The sequence below is a fragment of the Arachis hypogaea genome, chromosome 18 (genome assembly GCF_003086295.3).
Source record: "Arachis hypogaea cultivar Tifrunner chromosome 18, arahy.Tifrunner.gnm2.J5K5, whole genome shotgun sequence".
NCBI lineage: Eukaryota > Viridiplantae > Streptophyta > Magnoliopsida > Fabales > Fabaceae > Arachis > Arachis hypogaea.
The window spans coordinates 115,483,147-115,503,481 of record NC_092053.1 but is presented as its reverse complement, the minus strand read 5'-3'; the positions used below and the strand labels follow the sequence as shown (position 1 = coordinate 115,503,481).

Sequence of the window (20,335 nt, the reverse complement as noted above, 5' to 3'; positions counted from 1 at the left end):
TAATGAAGATATTTATTTTAAATTTTTTAGAGTAAATTGATAATTAGGCCTTTAAGGATTTCGACTTAGAATTTGATACGGCCGTTACAAATCCGATATTATAATTCGGCATTATATACAATAACTCGGCATTATGCACTATAACTCGGCACTTTACGTTATAACTCGGCGTTATACGTTACAATCAGACTCAACGAACTACATCCTGGAATAAAAATGTCCGACCAAACATTATCACTTATTAAAACCTATTAATTGCTCTTCAATTCAGATGATCAATAGAAACGTAATCGACCTATTTTATCTCACCTATAAAGGTATGATATTTTATCTTCAAAGGATACATTGAATTCTCAATACTAACTTAAGCTTCGGAGTGCCTTTGCAGGTACACTCCCCCCTGTTTCTTGCTCAAAGCTCTACGCGATTGGACACCCTCTTGGAGTAAAGCTCGGATTAACAGCTCGGGGTCGACTCCCAGAGACTGAGATCTCCCTCCAGGTATCCATACAAGAATATGATTAATTAGTCGTTGAAGAAAAAAATATTAATTAGGTCTTCTACGATAATAAACAGTGAACATGTATATCCTTGTATTAATAGATAGTGCAAAACAAAACGAAATTATTCATGTATTTCGTTATCTATAATGATGCATGTCTTGTTGTTGTCATATAAGCATAGAAACGATGTAGTTTTGGATAATGAAGTATTCATTATCTTTTGAATTTTTTCATATGACATTTATCAACTGCTCTCTATTTATTACAAATCCTATTAAAACAGGTAAAATTTTGCTCCAAAAATTATTATCTACATAATAATCTTTCATAGATACCTCACAGTAGTTAACGGTATATATAAGCATCATCGTTAAATTTTACATGATAAATTGATAGAGGGACATAACATATCCACTATCTACTCGTAGAAGTCTAAATTAATACTTTAATTTTTTTAAGGGTTAATTAATCTGAAGTAGAAAACTTCAAGGACCTAATTATTATTTTACTCAATTTTTTATTATTTTTATTTACATAATACTATTTTTACCAATTTAACTAGTCATTTAACCGATTCAATCACTAGTTCGATTCTAACAACTATGCACTTACATGATGTGCATTGGACTTGGTTAATGTATGTATTTTATTGTAACTTCAGCATTTAGTCCAATTCATTGATAAAGTCATATATTTAATTTAATTCACACTAAAAGTAATATATATAAAAATAATAAAAAATCTAAATAAATTATAGAGTAATTACTCAAATCAGAGTCCAAAGATTTTAGAATCAGACATTCTAATCCTCAAGAAAAATTAATCCATAGATCAATCCCCAAGATTTTATTCCGGCAGATAAATCAGTCCCCAGTTCATTTTTCGGCAGAGTAATTATCTAGTTCAGTCCCCAAAAATTTTAAAAACGGACATTTTAGTCCCCAAGAAAAACTAATGTATAGATCAATCCCAATGTTTTTCTCTGTTAGGCATAATAGTCCTCCATCAAAAAATAAAATAAAATAAAATAATTATTATTATTAATTGCATAATAATATTGTACTGTATTTTTTGGACAAAAATGATAAATTTATTCATTAAATTATTATTATTATTATTATTATTATTATTATTATTATTATTATTATTATTATTATTATTATTGATATAATAATAATAATAATAATAATAATAAATTTATTAGAGATTATTTTACAAGAAATTCAAAGTTAAAACCATTTGATATTTTTGTATTTAATATAATCAAAAGATGTCCTATGTAAAAAAAAATATATGTTTGTATTAAAAAATATGTATTGAAAGAAAATATTTTAATTTGGATTTATATTAAATACATATTTTTTTAATACAAACATGTTTTTTAAAATAGTACATCTTTTGATTATATTAAATACAAAAATATCAAATGCTTTTAACTTTGAATTTCTTGTAAAATAATCTCTAATAATTTTATTGATTATTATTATTATTATTATTATTATTATTATTATTATTATTATTATTATTATTATTATTATTATTATTATTATTATTATTATTATTATTAATTACATAATAATATTGTACCATAATTTTTTGTATTTTCTAGATAAAAATAATGATAAATTTATTCATTAGATTCTTATATATGTATTTATATATATATAGTCACTCAATAATAATAATAATAATAATAATAATAATAATAATAATAATAATAATAATAATAATAATAATAATAATAAATAAATAAAATTATTAGAGATTATTTTATAAGAAATTCAAGGTTAAAATCATTTGATATTTTTGTATTTAATATAATCAAAAGATATACTATTTTAAAAAATATGTTTGTATTAAAAAAATAAATATAAATTAAAATATTTTCTTTTAATACATATTTTTTAAAACAAACATATTTTTTTACATAGCACATGTTTTAATTATATTTGTTACGGATCCGGTCTACGGATCCATGACCCGGTCCACGGATCCATGACCCGGGATTAAACCCAAACCCGGTTACCCGGGTCCTACCCGCCTCGCTCTTCTAGAGGGCTCGAAGCCGGCCCTCTAGAATTCCCAACCGACTTTCAAATTCAAACGTCTTCCTTATCTTAGCCAAACAAGATAAGATAAGACAACTACCATCACCTATAAATAGAGGACACAGGTCCCTCCAGGTATTCATTCATTCCTCACACCTTCTACCTCTTAGATCCATTCTGACTTGAGCGTCGGAGTGTCCTTGCAGGTACCATCCCCCATTGCTCCAGTCAAGTGATCCGGCATCTGCCTCAACCCGCAAGTTCTCGATCCATCTCTCAACCCGTACCAGAGACATCTTGTACATTGGCGCCGTCTGTGGGGAACTTGCACCGACTAAGCCGGAATGGGGGACGTACTCGAAGAAACCTCCTCAAGCCGGGATGACTCTCGAACAAAGAATCCGACCCCAGAACACCAGGAGGTCGCAAACCAAGGAAGGATAGCAAGTACCATCCACCACACACAGAATAAGGAAAATGATCACATCGTCACGGAACCGTGACACCCTGAGAAAACGGGGGACAAAGCGGCACAAATCATCCAAGATCTCTGCCTCCGAGTCCAGGAACTCGAAGGCAGATTGGCCGCTAAGGAAAGATACAATAACGAACACAGGATCCATGCAACTTCCAGATCAAAATCTCGCCACGGCAGATCGCCAACTCGACGACACGATAGGAGAGACGATCGCAGCACCTCGCGCGACCACAGGCGAGAAAAATCGCAAGAACCGCGATACAGCAAAAGGCACAACCGCAGCGCTTCCCGAGATCTGAGTCGTCAGCACGACTCGGACGAAGATCGGCAACACCGAGAAACCAAGCGCACAAGAAACGACCACACAATAATGGGAGCCACACCTTTCACGGAAAGGATTTTGAAAGCAAAACTCCCCAAAGGTTTCGATAAACCCACTGACATGAAGTACGACGGAACTAAAGATCCCCAAGAACATCTAACGGCCTTCGAGGCCAGGATGAACCTAGAAGGAGCGGTCGACGCAGTCCGATACAGGGCCTTCCCAGTGACCCTAGCCGGGCCAGCAATCAAATGGTTCAACGCCCTCCCAAACGGATCCATAGCTGGTTTCCACGACATCACACGAAAATTCATGGCCCAGTTCACGACCAGAATCACTAAAGCTAAACATCCCATCAACTTGCTAGGGGTCACACAAAAACAGGACGAATCCACAAGGAAATACCTCGACCGCTTCAACGACGAATGCCTAACGGTCGACGGGCTCACGGATTCAGTCGCAAGCCTTTGCTTAACCAACGGGCTCATGAACGAAGACTTCCGCAAACACCTCACCACCAAACCCGTGTGGACCATGCACGAGATCCAAAACGTCGCCAAAGACTACATAAATGACGAAGAGGTCAGCCAGGTCGTTGCTGCCAATAAACGGCAACACAACCACACCCAACACAGCAACCCGACACCACGACATAACCCACCACCAAGAGAAAATCAAAGAGACCACCCCAAACTAACAAACACAAACCGACCACCAAGAATCGGCAAATTCTCTAATTACACGCCCCTGACAACACCAATTACCGAGATATACCACCAGATTGCAGATCAAGGCATCATTCCAAAAGTGAAGAACTGAAGATTGATGGTTTAGAAGTTATAGTAAACTCTCGTTGCAAGTATAGTTACTAAACCAAGTAATCAACCTTTCTTACAAATGTTTTGGTTGTCACAAGTAACAAACCCCTAAATAAATTGATAACCGAAGTATTTAAACCTCGGGTCGTCTTCTCAAGGAACTACAGGGAAGTATATTCTTATTATTGGTTATGAAGATTGTAAATCGGGGTTTTGAAGATGAGGAGCAAGTAATTTGAATTGCAATTGAAATAAGTAAAAGACTGTAAAGTAAATAAATAACTGTAAAATAAACTTTTGGGAAGGTATGAGAAATTAGAAGTCCTATCCTAGTTATCCTTATCAATGATGATGAAGATTGAATCTTAATTCCACTTAGTTAGTCTTTACTTAAAGCAAAGAAAAATCAAGTGACTAATTAGTTAGATCCTCAAATCCTAGTTAATCCCTAAGGAAAGATTGGGATTGTTGAAGTTCAATTCAATTAGTAAAGATAACAATTATCAATCATATTTGAGTTTGATAACTCCTGAGTTACTGATTTCTTAACCAAGACCAAAAGGAGAAAAGTAAATCTATTGGAATAAAAATGTCTTCAGATTGGGAGTAACAATAACATAAATAAAAGAGAGCAATCATAAACTGAAATACCTCAAATAACATTAATTCAAAGAATAATCTGTAACATAGAAGAATTTATAAATTAAATTAGAAAAATAAATAAAAGGAACATTGAACCTGTGATGAAGAAGAAATAATCCTAAATCCTAAAACTAAATCCTAAGAGAGAGGAGAGAACCCCTCTCTCTAAAAACTACATCTACTCCTAAAATTGTGAATTATGAGAGCATGTTCATGTATGGATGCATTTCTCCACTTTATAGCCTCTAATCTGTGTTTTCTGGGCCGCAAACTGGGTCGAAAACAGCCCAGAAATCGCTGGAGAAGAAATCTGCCACGCTGGTTTTTTGCCACCGCGATGCATCCGCGTGAATCACGCGACCGCATCGCCTAGCGTCAGAGAAACTATGGTATATTATATATCAAATCGAAGCTCCGGACGTTAGCTTTCCAACACAACTAGAACCGCGTCATTTGGACCTCTATAGCTAAAGTTATAGCCGTTTGAGTGCGAAGAGGTCAAGCTGGACAACTTAGCAATTTCTCCAACTTCTTGTATTCCTTCCACTTTTGCATGCTTCCTTTCCATCCTCTGAGTCATTCTTGCCCTGTAATCTCTGAAATCACTTAACACACATATCAAGGCATCTAATGATAATAAGAGAGGTTTAAACATAGGGAACTTAAGGCCAAAGAAGCATGTTTTCAATCAAAGCACATAATTAGGAAGGCAAATGTAAAACCATGCAAATAGTATGAATAAGTGGGTAAAGAGTTGATAAAACCACTCAATTGAGCACAAGATAAACCATGAAATAGTGGTTTATCACCGGACAACTCAAAGAAAGAACGGGCAGCAACAAAACCCTTTACTACGACTACCACCGAGGTTACGGGCACAGAACACAAGACTGTTTCGACCTTAAAGACGCCCTCGAACAAGCCATAAGAGACGGCAAGCTCCCAAAGTTCGCCAAAATCATCAGCGAACCAAAACATGCAGAAAGAGACAGGTCACCGGAAAGAGAAGGGCACAACCCAAGAGCGCAAAAACAACCCCCTAGGGAAAGCCCAGAGGAAGACCCAACAATCATAGTAAACGTCATCACAGGCAAAGACATATCGGGCAAGTCAAAATCAACACTGAAAAAAGATCTCAAAGTCATGGCTGTCAGAAATCAAACTCCTACCACCCTGGCTGACAATACGATAACCTTCCTACCTGAGGATTGCCAGCACGGCACCTCGGCTGAAGACGCCCCCTTCATCATCTCGGCAAGGATCGGAACAGGACTAGTACGAAGGATACTGGTGGACACCGGTGCAGACTCAAACATCCTTTTCCGAGGAGCCTTCGACAAACTCAGACTCCACAAAGAAAATCTCCAAACACACCGCAACGGTGTCACGGGACTCGGAGACAACTTCCTCAAACCAGACGGCTCGATCACCCTCCCCATCACCATAGGGACAGGTAACCAAAGGAAGACAATCCTATCCGAATTCGTGGTCCTCAAAGACTCCACAGCCTACAACGTCATTCTCGGAAGAAAAATAATGAATGACTTTTCCGTCGTCATCTTTACCAAATACCTCCTCATGAAGTTCACAACCGAAGACGGCTCCATCGGCACTATCCACGGAGACAGAGAGGTCGCAGCAGAGTGCAACAACACCAGCCTAGCCCTACGGAAGAAATCCCGGGATGCAGCCAGAATATTCCTAGCCGACCTGGACGCTCGACAAGACGGCCAACCCAGGCTAGAGCCAGAAGGCGACATGGAAAAACTACAAATAGGGCCAACCAAAGAGGAATACACCTTCATCAACAGGAACCTCCCATATAATCTTAAAGAGGATCTTTCCCAACTCCTGAAACAAAATAGAGACTTGTTCGCATTTACACCAGCCGACATGCCGGGAATAAACCCCGACCTAATGTCCCACCAGTTAGCCGTGGACCCCAAAGCTAAACCAGTAGCACAAAGGAGACGAAAAATGTCACCAGACCGAGCCGCCGAGGTCAAAAGGCAAGTCAAAGCCCTACTCGAAGCCAACTTCATCAGGGAACTCCCCTACATGACCTGGCTAGCCAATGTCGTGCTGGTGAAGAAATCTAACGGGAAATGGCGAATGTGCGTCGACTACACGGACCTCAACAAAGCCTGTCCAAAAGACGCCTTTCCCCTACCAAACATCGACGGATTAGTAGATGCCGCATCCGGCCATCGATACCTCAGTTTCATGGATGCATACTCCGGCTACAACCAGATACCGATGCATCGACTTGACGAAGAAAAAACAGCATTCATCACCCCAGAGGGGATGTACTGTTACACGGTAATGCCCTTCGGCCTGAAAAACGCCGGAGCCACTTACCAAAGACTCGTCAATAAGATATTCTAGAATCTGTCCGGAAGCAAACTAGAAGTCTACATAGACGACATGCTCACCAAGACTGAGTCAGGCAAACAACTTGTCAGCGACCTTAACCTCATAATGAACACCCTACGGAAACACCAGATGCGACTCAACCCAACAAAATGTGCCTTCGGAATGGAGGCAGAAAAGTTCCTCGACTTTATGATCACGCAATGCGGAGTCGAAGCCAACCCAGAAAAATGTCGTGCCATCCTTGAAATGACAAACCCTAAAAACCTTAACGACATCCAAAAGCTCACCGGACGGCTCACGGCGCTATCCCATTTTCTCGGAGCATCGGCACAAAAAGCAATCCCCTTCTTTAAGTTAATGAAGAAGGGGGCCCCTTTCAACTGGGAGGCAAAATGCGAAGAAGCATTCAAACACTTCAAAAGAGTCCTAGCAGAACCACCGGTTCTCGCTAAACCCCAGACAGGGGGAACCCTGTACCTATACCTCTCTATAACAGAAGAAGCGCTCGCAGCGGCACTCATCCGCGAAAACGAGAGAAAGGAACAAGAACCTATCTACTTCCTAAGCAAAGTCCTACAAGACACGGAAACTCGCTACTCCCGCCTGGAAAAACTAGCCTTCACACTCCTCACGGCCTCCCGACATTTGCGACAATATTTTCAGGCCCATCCCATAACAGTTCGAACCGACCAAGCGGTCAAACAGGTACTACAAAAACCCGACCTAGCGGGAAGGATGCTAGCGTGGTCCATCGAACTATCCCAGTTCCAAATCATGTTCGAACCCCGGTACGCAATCAAAGCACAGGCCATGGCCGACTTTATCACCGAGATGACCCCAAGAAACTCCACCCCCGAATCATGGAAACTACACATTGACGACTCATCGAACGTCACCTCCGGAGGTGCCGGAGTCATTCTCGAAAGTCAGAACGGAGTCGTAATTGAACATTCAGTATGATATGAATTTCCAGTTTCAAATAATCAAGCGGAATATGAGGCCCTCCTGGCAGGCCTAGCCGTGGCCAAAGAAGTTGGAGCAAAGATCCTGGAAATAAATACCGATTCGCTAGTAGTCAGTTCCCAAATTAACGGAGACTACCAAACGCGAGATCCCCTGCTTCAACAATACCTTGCCAAGGTGAACAAACTAAAGGAAGAATTCATTCACATCACCATATGGCACGTTCCCAGAGAACGAAATGCCAGAGCAGACCTCCTCTCCAAGCTAGCCAGCACCAAACCAGGACACGGCAACAAATCGCTAATTCAAGAAGTCGTTAAATCACCGTCCATATCAACAACGGCTAACACTCACCTGACACTCTCCAACCAAGGATCATAGACCTACCCTATCCTGCAATACCTCCTCGACGGAACACTACCTGAAGACCCCAAAGAGGAAAAACGGACAAAGAGGGAAGCCGCCAACTACACGGTTGTCGCAGGACAACTATACAAACGCGGATTCTCGCAACCCCTGCTCAAATGCGTCGAACCCGGGAATACGGAGTACATACTCCGCGAAATCCACGAAGGTTGTTGCGGCCACCACATCGGAGGAAAAACCCTTGCCCAAAAAGTCATCCGGGCCGGATACTTCTGGCCCACGGTTATCCAGGACTCCATGCAGTTAGTAAAAAACTGCGATAAATGCTAAAGGCACGCCAACATCCACCAAGCTGCCCGCACCAGCTCAGCATCATATCGGCAGAGCGGCCATTCGGCACCTGGGGGATCGACCTTGTCGGACCCTTCCCTACGGCACCCGGACAATTCTGATACCTCATCGTCGCCATAGATTACTACACTAAGTGGATCGAGGCCGAACCTCTAGCCTCCATCACGGCAACCCAATGCCAAAAATTCCTCTGGCGGCAGATCATCACCCAATTCGGGATCCCTGAGATCGTCATCTCGGACAATGGAACCCAATTTGCTGACAAAAAGTTCAGAGAATTCCTAAAAGGACTACGTATATCCCACCGCTTCAGCTCGGTAGAACACCCCCAAATAAACGGACAGGTGAAATCCGCAAACAAAGTAATCGTCAAAGGACTCAAGAAGCGGCTCGACGAAGCCAAAGGACTATGGGCCGACGAACTCGGATCGGTCCTATGGTCATACCGAACAACACCCCAAATGACCACAGGAGAAACACATTTCCGATTAACATACGGTGTGGAGGCCGTCATCCCAGTGGAGATTGGAGACCCAAGCCCCAGAAAAACGGTCGGAGGTAACGACGAGGAAGCAGAGCGAGACCTCATCGACGAAGAAAGAAGCATAGCTCATGTCAGAGAGCTAGCCCTAAAACAAAGAATCAGCTTAAGATACACCCATGGCGTCATCAAACGAGAATTCGCACCCGACGACCTCGTCCTACGACGAAATGACATTGGAGCCCCGACCCCAGGGGAAGGAAAACTCACCCCCAATTGGGAAGGACCATACCAAATCAAAGCCACAATCGGAAGGGGAGCATACAAGCTCGAACGACTCAACGGCGATGAAATTCCGAGGACATGGAACGCCGCCAACTTACGATGCTACTACACTTAGACCGACCTCCCCAGGTCACCCCCTTTTCTCTTTGTTTTATGTCTTTTCTTTACCTACCTTCCCCCTTACAATTTTTCAATTTTAAATTTTAAAATTCGCTTAAGTGTCAATTTCGGGTACTCTTTCCCGCCATAGACGGGGGGTTTTAACGAGGCCCAACCATCAATAAAATTCTATTGAGCTATTTTCTATCTTCTTTTTCCTTTTTTAAATGTCCCAAATACAGAACAAGAACATGGCCACAACCGGGGGACCGATCACCCCTCGGGCCCGAAATACGGATATCCACGAAAAACCGACCTCACGACGGTCCCCTCATCCCAAACAAAGGGAACAAATAAACAAAAAACAGAATAGCTTAAAACGGAATACACAAAAAGAGGCCCGAACGGCCCAAAAGTCATTCACCGAAGTTCAAAAACTACGAATCCACGGTTACACGGCCCATGGCCAACCAAACATCCGAAATAAAACAGTTTAAAACAAACTAAAATAACAAAGTTACAATTAAACTATTCAAGGTCAACAATCTGGCCATCACGGACGGCCTTGAAAGCCCCCATCACGGACACATCCACACCCAGAGCCAGCACCGAAGCTTGAGCCCTCATCGTCTCCTTGGTAGCAGCAACAGCTTCCTTCACATCGGCAAGCAACACAGCTTTTTCCTCTTTTAAAACCACAGCCTCCGTTTTCAAGCCGGCCACCTCATCCTTCAACGTACCGACATCCGCCAAGAGCACGGCTACCCGAGACTCGGCATCCGAAGCCTTCCTCCGCTCTTCCCCAAGTTGAGACAAAAGAGAAGTCTCAACCTCGGAAAGGTGAAGGACCTCGGCGCCAGATTCCTCGGATAACTTTACCGCTCGCTCCCTCGTTGACTCGGCATCAGCAAGTAACCCCTTCAACCTCGCCACCTCGGCCTGAGATTGACGAAATTTCTTATCCAGAAGGCCCACCTGAGCCATCACAGGCTCAGCCTTCCGGACAATCACGGCGGAGCGAAGAAGAGATCAATAAAGGGACTTAGCCTGAAAAGTCACATCACACTCACGAAAGAAATCTTTCGTGCCCGGCATGAGGTACTCGTCAATGAAGGCAGGAGCGTCAAACGGCGATCCATCACTGACGGAACCGCACCCTCTCCCTCCACCATATTCTCGCTTTCAACATCCTCCGACCTCTTCTGCTTCCGGGAAGCACCCTCTGGCGACACCACAACGACATCATCATCAGCCTCCACACCCCGACCCGACCCCTCGGTACCACCTTCAGTCAACACGAGATCCTCAGAAACGGTTCTCGTACCATCAGTGGGTCGCGAGTTCGGAGTGGAAGGAGTACCGCCAGAAGAAGTCCCCTAAGACAATTGAGCCTTCAACCGGGCAAGAGTCGTCAAACCTCCAGCCATCTCAACTGCGAAATAATAAGAAGCATAAGTACCAAACTCGGAACCTCCAAAAAAAAAATCACACACCAACATAAGTCCGACAAGTAATCGGGTCCCCCATCACATCCCTGGGGTTCAGAGGGCGCTCCCCAAACAACTGCCATAACACGAGGGCAACATCCCGCTCTTCCGCAGTCAAAAAATCCTGCGACACCCGAGTAAGAACAGACGGCCCCGCCCTAAAATTCCAGTATGTGGGGAACCGCCTCTCACCCTCCAAAGTCAACCAGAACGGATGATGCCCCCTTGCAGGACGAACTTTAAAATATCCACTCTTAAACCCGTGAAAAGAATCTTCATACAACCCGAAGACCCGGCGATGAGGCTGAGCTCTAAAAGACATATATCCCTTCTTGTGCTTTTCCTCCTTGGTCGGAAGGGTACACAAAAAGAGGAAAAGGAAGACGTTCACCGAGGCAGGGAGCTCCAGAAATTCACAAACAAACTCGAAAGACCGTATCATCGCCCAGCTATTCGGATGCAGTTGGGACGGCGCCACGGAGCACCGGCTGAACAACTGCTGAACAAATGGGGAAAAGGGGAGCCGAACACCAAGTCGGGTAAACATCGCCTCGTACACCCACATCCAGTCCGGAACGGTCGGGGAGTCGAGGTTGGTATAGCAAACCCTCTCGTCAATCCCAGAGAGTGAAAGCTCGTAGTGGCATTCGGCGTCGCCACCCCCACAAACAGCCCCCTGATCACGGAGCCGCTGGAGGTCCGCCTCCGTCATCCGCGACGGCGTCCCCCATACATCACTAGTAACCCAAGAAAAAAGGTCAGGGACACCCCCCGCAGGGGCCACTGGAGCCCTCACACCTAGGGGTGGAAAAAGGCCAGGCGGCCTGCCAGGGGCCTGCAGCCTGGCCTGTGTTTGGCCTGGCCTGTTATAAAATAGGTACAGGCCCAGGCTCTTTTAAAAGCCTTAATACATTAATAGGCCAGGCCCAGGCTCACTAATTAGCCTTATAGGCCTGTCAGGCCTGCCTAGGCCTATTAAAATATAATTAAATATATAAATAATTATTTATTATTAATAAAATTATGAGATATTTTAAATTTATTATATTTTATTATAAATATTTTTGTATATTTTAAATATGTTAAAAGTTTAAAATTTTTTACAAATATTAAATATATGACATATTACATATAACTATTTTTATTAAAAAATAAATTTTTTAAATAATATTTTTATTTTTGTAAAAAAAAATTAGCAGGCCTTTTAACAGGCTTCAGGCCAGGCCAGGCTGAATAACAGGTCAGGCCTAGTACTTTATAAAGAGCCTATAACAGGCTGCAGGCCAGGTTCAGGCCAATCAACTGTATGACAGGCTAGGCTTGTTAAGAGCAAAGCCTGGCCTGGCCTGGCCTGTTTCCATCCCTACTCACACCCTCAGTCCTTTGATGAGCCATACCTAAAACAGCGATGAGCACCACCGTCAGCCAAACCTCGCGGCAGAAAACGGTGGAGGAAACTAAATAGACACCACTATACCCTACCAACTACACAGTGGCGCTCATCCCCTCATAAAACCCACTACCCCAGGGAAAATGTTTGCCACCGAACAAAACCATCATACAGAGACAATTCCAATCTACACTAAAACAGGAACAAAAACGTCTAATGCAAAGGAAAGCAAAGCACAAATCATACAGAGAGCAGGAAGAAATAGAAGGATACCAACCTGATAATGCAGAAATAGCAGAGCCTGAAAGGAAAACTGAAGTTCAACTTCAAAGAGACCAAAAAACACTACAGAGAAAAGAAAAATTTCCTTCAGAAGAGAGAGCGAAAGTGAAACGAAATGAAGCAAGGAGAAAAGCCAAAACGGTTTTCAAAAGGGGTAGCAAAAGACACAAATAGCCCTAAATAATAAAGGTGCGTTGGGGCAATGAAGGAAAACGTCCCCTCGTATTAAATGCCCCCTTGGGAAAAAGAAAACAATAAAGCACGCCTCGAAGAACGCAACAGACGCTTTGAACACGGAAGGATCGCGTCGAACCAGAATGGCCAATCTTTGGCACGACCATCAAAGCCAGGTCCGGGACACCGACTTCCCCTCCAAAAAGCCAAACGGCTACCCGAGAAGAACTAAAGACCCAGCTCACGGTCAAAGCCACACCTCCCAGCGACAGACTGACCCTGCTCGCTCTCCCGCTGCGGGGGCAACTGTTACGGATCCGGCCCACGGATCCATGACCTGGGATTAAACCCAAACCCGGTTACCTGGGTCCTACCCACCTCGCTCTTCTAGAGGGTCCGAAGCCGGCCCTCTAGAATTCCCAACCGACTTTCAAATTCAAACGTCTTCCTTATCTTAGCCAAACAAGATAAGATAAGACTACTACCATCACCTATAAATAGAGGACCCAGGTCCCTCTAGGTATTCATTCATTCCTCACATCTTCTACCTCTTAGATCCATTCTGACTTGAGCGTCGGAGTGTCTTTACAGGTACCACCCCATTGCTCCAGTCAAGTGATCCGGCATCTGCCTCAACCCGCAAGTTCTCGATCCATCTCTTAACCCGTACCAGAGACATCTTGTACAATATTAAATACAAAAATATCAAATGGTTTTAACCTTGGATGTTTTTGTAGAATAATCTCTAATAATTTTATTATTATTATTATTATTATTATTATTATTATTATTGAGTGACTCTATATATATATAAAAGAATCTAATTAATAAATTTATTATTATTTTTATCCAAAAAATACAAAAAATATAGTACAGTATTATTGTACAATTAATAATAATAATAATAATTATTTTATTTTATTTTATTTTTAGACGGAGGACTGTTATGTCTAACAGAGAGAAACGTTGGGGATTGATTTGTACATTAATTTTTTTTGGGGACTAAAATGTCCATTTTTAAAATCTTTGGGGACTGATATGGATAATTACTTTGCCGGAAAATGAACTGGGGACTGATTTGTCTGCTGGAGTAAAATCTTGGGGATTGATCTGTGTATTAATTTTTCTTGAGGACTAAAATGTCCGATTTTAAAATTTTTGGGGACTGATATGGGTAATTACTCTAAATTATATTTATCCAAAATTCTCTTATTAATTTTATATATATTTCTTTTAATGTGTATATTTTTAAAATTTATATTAAAATATATTTATATTTTATATGTTTATTATAGTTTTAAAATTTATTATAATTTAATTATTTAGGTTGATCTAGATTGAACTTCTAAACAGCTAAATCACAAAAGTAGAGCAGTTCAATAAGACAATAAGTCAATAGCTGGTTCGATTCTCAAAAGCTTGGAAAGAATTGAAATTCCTGGTTTGTTAGAATTCAGAAAGTATTGTATTTTCTTTTTTAATGAAAACGGGGCACGGGACCAGAAAGATTGTAATCAATTTTTGGTATTAGAAAGTAATGCAATTACTAACCACAAAAATGATTGGGCCGGAAATACACTGTAGTTAACGGGTAAAGAACCAGAGCGAGGGCCTATAGAAGAGCCCACAATATGAGTTATGAGTCAAAGTAAACAGGGAAAACGGTTGAAGTTTTAAAGAGGGAGGCGAGGTTGCTTCCAAAAGAAAGCGAAATTACATACACACATACACGCACTCTCCATCGCAGTCAACATCACATGCTCCCCACCTCATCACTCCTCCACCAAACTCTCTCTTATGCATAAAACCACCAACCCATGTGGACATCCACCACCACCGCATCCAACATCTCCCCTTAAATACGACGTCGTTTCCTTCCCCACCCTTCAACCCTATAATCATCATAACCGTCATGATCGTCGCCACCGCTGCTCCTGGACTGCCGCGATTTCCCAGCGGTTCATGGTGACCGCTGCCGTATCAGCCGCTGCATCCTCCTGGCTCCACAACAGGCGGATCCGGTACCTCTTCCTCCTGCTCTGCTCGCCACTCCTCCTCGTCCTCCTCTGCGCCGTCCTCCCGTTTCTATGTGCCGCCGAGCTCTGCCTCCGCCGTCGCCTGTGGCGGAAGCTAATCCGCGACGAAGAGGAAGGGAGATGCGGTTGCGGCTGCGAAGAGGAAGAAGAAGAAGAAAAAGGGCTTCTTCATAGGTACCTGGAGGATCAGCTTCTTTTGGTTCGATCTATGTACGATTGCGGTGACATTGGAGAAGTTGAGGAGGAAGAAGGCGAAGAAGATCCTAGAAGGGTTGTAGATGTTGAAAACCTTAGTAGTTGTAGGATTCCTCTATTGAGATGATGAAAAACAAAACAAAGGAAACAGAAAATTTCCTTTTTTTTTTTTCTTTTGGGATAATTTTAGAACCTTTTTTATATAGATGATGGCTAATTTTCTTCCTTGATTTTCATTTTTGTTTAACATCATAGGAAAAAGGAATTTGTGTATTGAAGTTGTATGTACTGGTTGAGGGTTTACACTTTGCAGCAAGTTGCAATTATTAACCTTTACTTTACTTTTTCTTTTTTGTTAATATTAAACTCTTTAATTGTATTTCTCTGAGTTTAATTTATTTTCTCTTCTTGTAATTAACTTCATTGGATGTTCCACAGAGCTTTCCAGAGCAACATTTCATTGTATATGCATAGTGGAATTTGGCATCGTATATTGCAGGCAATCCATTCATTTTTAAGAGTTCGTTTGAAAAATTAAAAGTACTATCTTTATACAAGACTAATACATAAAAGTGTATGATCAAGTGTCTTTCTAAAATGTAAATATAAAAAGTTTTGACTGAAATATTTAATAAATGACTATTTGTATCTATAAAAGATGAAAACATATATATATCTACACTAGATTGAAATTGAGTTACACATATATATATCTACTACACTAGATTGAAATTGAGTTACACATATATATATCTACACTAGATTGAAATTAAATTTGTAACTCATGAAGGTATTTTTGTAACACTGGTAGATATTTTATGTGAGTACAAATTTAGTTTTAATTTAGTATGGGTACATATATCAGTATTTTTATCTTTTATGGATACAAATAGTTATTTATTCAAATATTTATTAAATAACTTTAATAAATACCCTCACAAAAGACCATGAAAGTAACGCTAACATTACCCACAACTAAAATGGTGTAAACTTTTGGTAAAATTTAAAATATATAGATAAAATAATGATTATATTTTTCATTTTTTATCGACTTTTTTTAATTTAAAAAAAATAAAAATATAAAATGTGATAAAATTAAAAAATTTTGTAGAATAGTAAATAATATGTTACATTAATTTTAGATATACATTGTAAGTGTTACCAAAATTGATTTTTTTTATATTGAATTATTAGATGTAAATTTTTAAAAAATGACTCAAATTATATGTTATATACTGTTGTAGATCTTTATAGAACGTGAGTAATATTTTGTCTTTTTATAATTAAAATAATATTTTTTTTATAAAACGTCAATAATATTTTATCTTTATATAATTAAATTTTTTTTGTTACATTAATGTTTTGTACTTTTATTATAATCATATAAAACACTAAAATAGTTAAATATTTTTGTGTTTTACACTAAAATATTCTATATAAAAGATTTAGCCATCATAATTTTTAAAGAGAACAAATGATGAGAGAATTTATGTGAAGTATGAAGAGGTGAAGATAGATTTTATCTTATTTTTTTTCACATAAATCATAAGTAGAATAGTTTTTGTAAGAGATTTCAAAAAAATATTTTACTTCCTTTTAAGATAACTCATAAATGAGTGTTTTTGCGAGAATAACCAAACTTCTTGTTTTACAATCATTTATTATTAATGATTGAAGACAATCATCTTATATTCTGATATTTTAGGTCCTCAAAGTACAACAAATATATGTTATCCACTTCAAAGAAGCTAGGGTAGATTTAGTTGCCTTATTGATAAGAGTAAAATTTCACTCCAACCCTTAACTATTTCATAAATTTCTATTCTATTCCTTATCGATTAAAAAATATATTGTAACTCCTAACTATTGTCTCTATAAGATTTTTTGTCCCCTCTGTTAATGTCTCCATCTAGACTTAACGGATGTTGTCTACGTATAATGTTAATTCAACACGTATTAAGCATGTAAACCCCGGTTAAATTAGTAGATAATTAGTTAATAAATTAGTTTTTAATAAGGAGGATTAGAAATGTGAATATTATATTAAATTAGGATAGAGCTCATCGAAACGAGAATTTTGACACCAATTTCAAAAAAATCGGTCCAAGATTGGACCGAACGGACCGAACCGGGCCCGAACCGGGCCCGTGGGCCCAAACCAGCCCAAAAGGACATTAAATGAAACCAAACATTTCCTCTTTCTCTCCATACACACGTTCCAGCGAGCAAAGGGAATGGGAGAACGAGAAAACGTTCCAACGCTTTACGGTAAATTCAAATTACCGTAACTTTCCGATCCGAGCTCCAATCGCCGTACCGTTTGCGGCCACGCGTTCACCGCGTCGAGCTCTACATTTCTACCGGAACAATTTCATAGGTAACTTGCTATTTCACTCTCAGCTTCATCTTCCCCCAATTTTCGAATTTTAAGTGGGAATATTGAATTTCTTTGATTTCTGATGTTTTAGGATCCAATTAGCTTGAGAGAAACGTTCACTCTTGCTTATGTGAAGCTTGGATAAGGTGAGGATACGATAATTCTATTTTAATTTCATTAAATTTGAGCTTTGAGTATTAAATTGGGTATATATGTATTATGAATGTGTATTAGGTTGAAAATAAATAATTGGAGCTTGAAATTGTGAATACTGGAACTTGGAGGAAGCGGATTAGTTGAGTTTTGAGGGGTTGTCTTGGTTTTGAATAAATAGCTTTGGTCGTTACGTGGAAATCGGCCAAGGTATGGTTTAGGTTTCTTGCATTTAATATATAATGTTCTGTGAAAACTTAGGCTAGATGACCATAGGATAAGTTGGAATGCAGGTGTATATTTAATATTTAGTAATTTGTCGATGAATATAATTGGTTGAAGTTTATTGGATAATTAGTTATTAATTTTGGATGTTGAATGTTATTGTTGATGAACATGGTTAGTTTGGTGCTTGTTGATTAACTAATGATTTGGTGAATTATTGATTTGAGGTATTTGTGTTAAAAGCCTAGGATTTGTGAACTATGATTCTTAGTTGAATTTTGGTTGTTGGATTTGAATATTGTATGAGTTTAATTGTTGATTTGAAGTAGATTTATTGTGGTGATTGTTATGATGATGAGGAAGGGTATGTTGAATTGAAAAGAAAGCAGGTTTGGACCCGAAAAGGGTGGCAAAGTCCGAGTTTTAGAGGAGATGCTGCCGAAATTTTATAAAAAATTAGAGATTTTATTTAGATGATTATTTAAAAGAGATTTAGATTTAAAGGTTATATGGTTTGATTTTGAGTTATTAAGAAAGTGAGTATGTTTTAAGTTTGAAGTTTGATTCTTAGAAAAGAATGAATTATGTTTTGAATTGAAACTATTGATGAATGGAATGGGAGGTGATATAATGAAGGATAAGGATTGAATATGTTTAATGTATGATGATGAATGAGATGCAATTGAGAATGATGTGAATGTTGATGAATTATAATTGAATTATTTATATGGCTTATGAATTTGAATAATCTGAGATACGAGATTCCCTGGATTAAGTGCCGTGGCTTGCCACCACGTGTACCAGGTTGAAAACTCGATACTCTGTTGACCCTACGACGTAAGTGTGACCGGGCACTATATAAATTCCCGGGAATGTTACCCCCAGTGAGCAATATTGATTATTTGAGAAAAATCTATGCATAGACTCTTGGGGATGCACGTCGGGGGACAGTCTAAGGACAATTCAGACTTGTCGGGTTGGCTGGATAACCGACAGATGAGCCTCATCAGCCATAGGACAGGCATGCATCATATGCATATTACTTGAATTACTTGCTTGTGCTCTAATTGGGTGTGCCTATCTGTATTTGCCATGCTAAATGTGTATTTGTTACCTGCAGTAGTTGTAACTTTCTTGTGTTTGCCTTTATCTGTTTATTTGTCTGTGAAAATGCATGATGGAATTGGAGGTATGGAGGAATGGCAGTATAGGACTTAGATTTAAGGTTAAGTTAAGTTATAATTAAATATTTTTAGGAAACCACCTTTTATGGCTTCTGTTTAATACTTTAAGCTCTACAATCTAAGTGTCGGCGTTCTAGGATTGCCTCTGGCATTCCCAGGACCTTATATATTATGTGTGAGGCACCTTTACCATACTGAGAACCTCCGGTTCTCATTCCATACTATGTTGTTGTTTTTCAGATGCAGGTCGGGAGCCATCTCGTTAGGCGTCTGGACTCTTAAAGCGGAGGGGTTACTGGATAGTGTTGTTGTATAGTTTTCTTGTACAGTGATGTATATATATGTACTTAGCTTTCTCTCCGCATAACTTGTCCTTTTTGATCCTCTTAGAGGTTTATGGAGAGGCAGGATTGTGTGTATGTACTTTTGGGTTTTGGATATGTATGTTTATATGTGTAAATATTCTCCGGCCAGTCTTGACTTCGCAGGCTGAGTTAGGAGCTTGTTATTTTGTATCTTTGGCACTCTATTCCTACTTCTGTTAGCTTATGTTTGATAGTTATGGTTTTCTTAGCACGTAAGTTAACTCGTTCCTTGAGCGTTGCGCTTTTATCTCGCGATTTTTATTTTCCCTATCCTTCAAGGCTCCTAGCATATTATAACTCTTCTGCTATTATATGTACTTATTTTATTTTAGAGGTCGTAATACCACATCACCTTTGTTTTACGACTTAAGCGTAAAGCTTTGTGTGGTAGGGTGTTACATTATGGTATCAGAGCAGTTCGTTCCTATAGAGCCTGAAAGACGGACTGGTTGTGCTTCTGTGCATTCTCTGTATATGTGTATATGTGCTATTAGGATATCTGATTGATATATATGGCATAAACGTTTGTGAGCATGCATTTGGAACTTAAAGCATTAGACCTGCGATATTGAGACTGATCAACTTAATATCACTTGTTTGGTGTGTATAGGGACCAGATGTCGACTCGCGGACGCGGTCGCGGGCGAGGTAGAGGTAGGACAGGCACCGTTACTCCTGTACCCACAGGGACTGATCCAGTAGACTTTATGGCTGCCTTGGGAAATATGGCTGCAGCTA

At 39.8% G+C, this 20,335-nt stretch overlaps 2 protein-coding genes across 2 annotated transcripts; both read left to right on the top strand.

Moving 5' to 3' along the window:
- The first annotated feature begins 3,399 nt into the window (after positions 1 to 3,399).
- LOC140181430 (uncharacterized) lies at positions 3,400 to 7,196 on the top strand. The gene is made up of 3 exons (XM_072224994.1): positions 3,400 to 3,933; positions 5,610 to 6,925; positions 7,031 to 7,196. The coding sequence occupies exons 1-3, from the start codon at positions 3,400 to 3,402 to the stop codon at positions 7,194 to 7,196; spliced, it is 2,016 nt and encodes a 671-aa protein (XP_072081095.1).
- Positions 7,197 to 14,573: 7,377 nt separating this feature from the next.
- LOC112772358 (uncharacterized) lies at positions 14,574 to 15,672 on the top strand. Its single transcript, XM_025817292.3, has one exon. It carries the CDS (start codon positions 14,860 to 14,862, stop codon positions 15,418 to 15,420), a length of 561 nt encoding a protein of 186 aa, XP_025673077.1. The 5' UTR covers positions 14,574 to 14,859; the 3' UTR covers positions 15,421 to 15,672.
- The last annotated feature ends 4,663 nt before the right edge of the window (positions 15,673 to 20,335 follow it).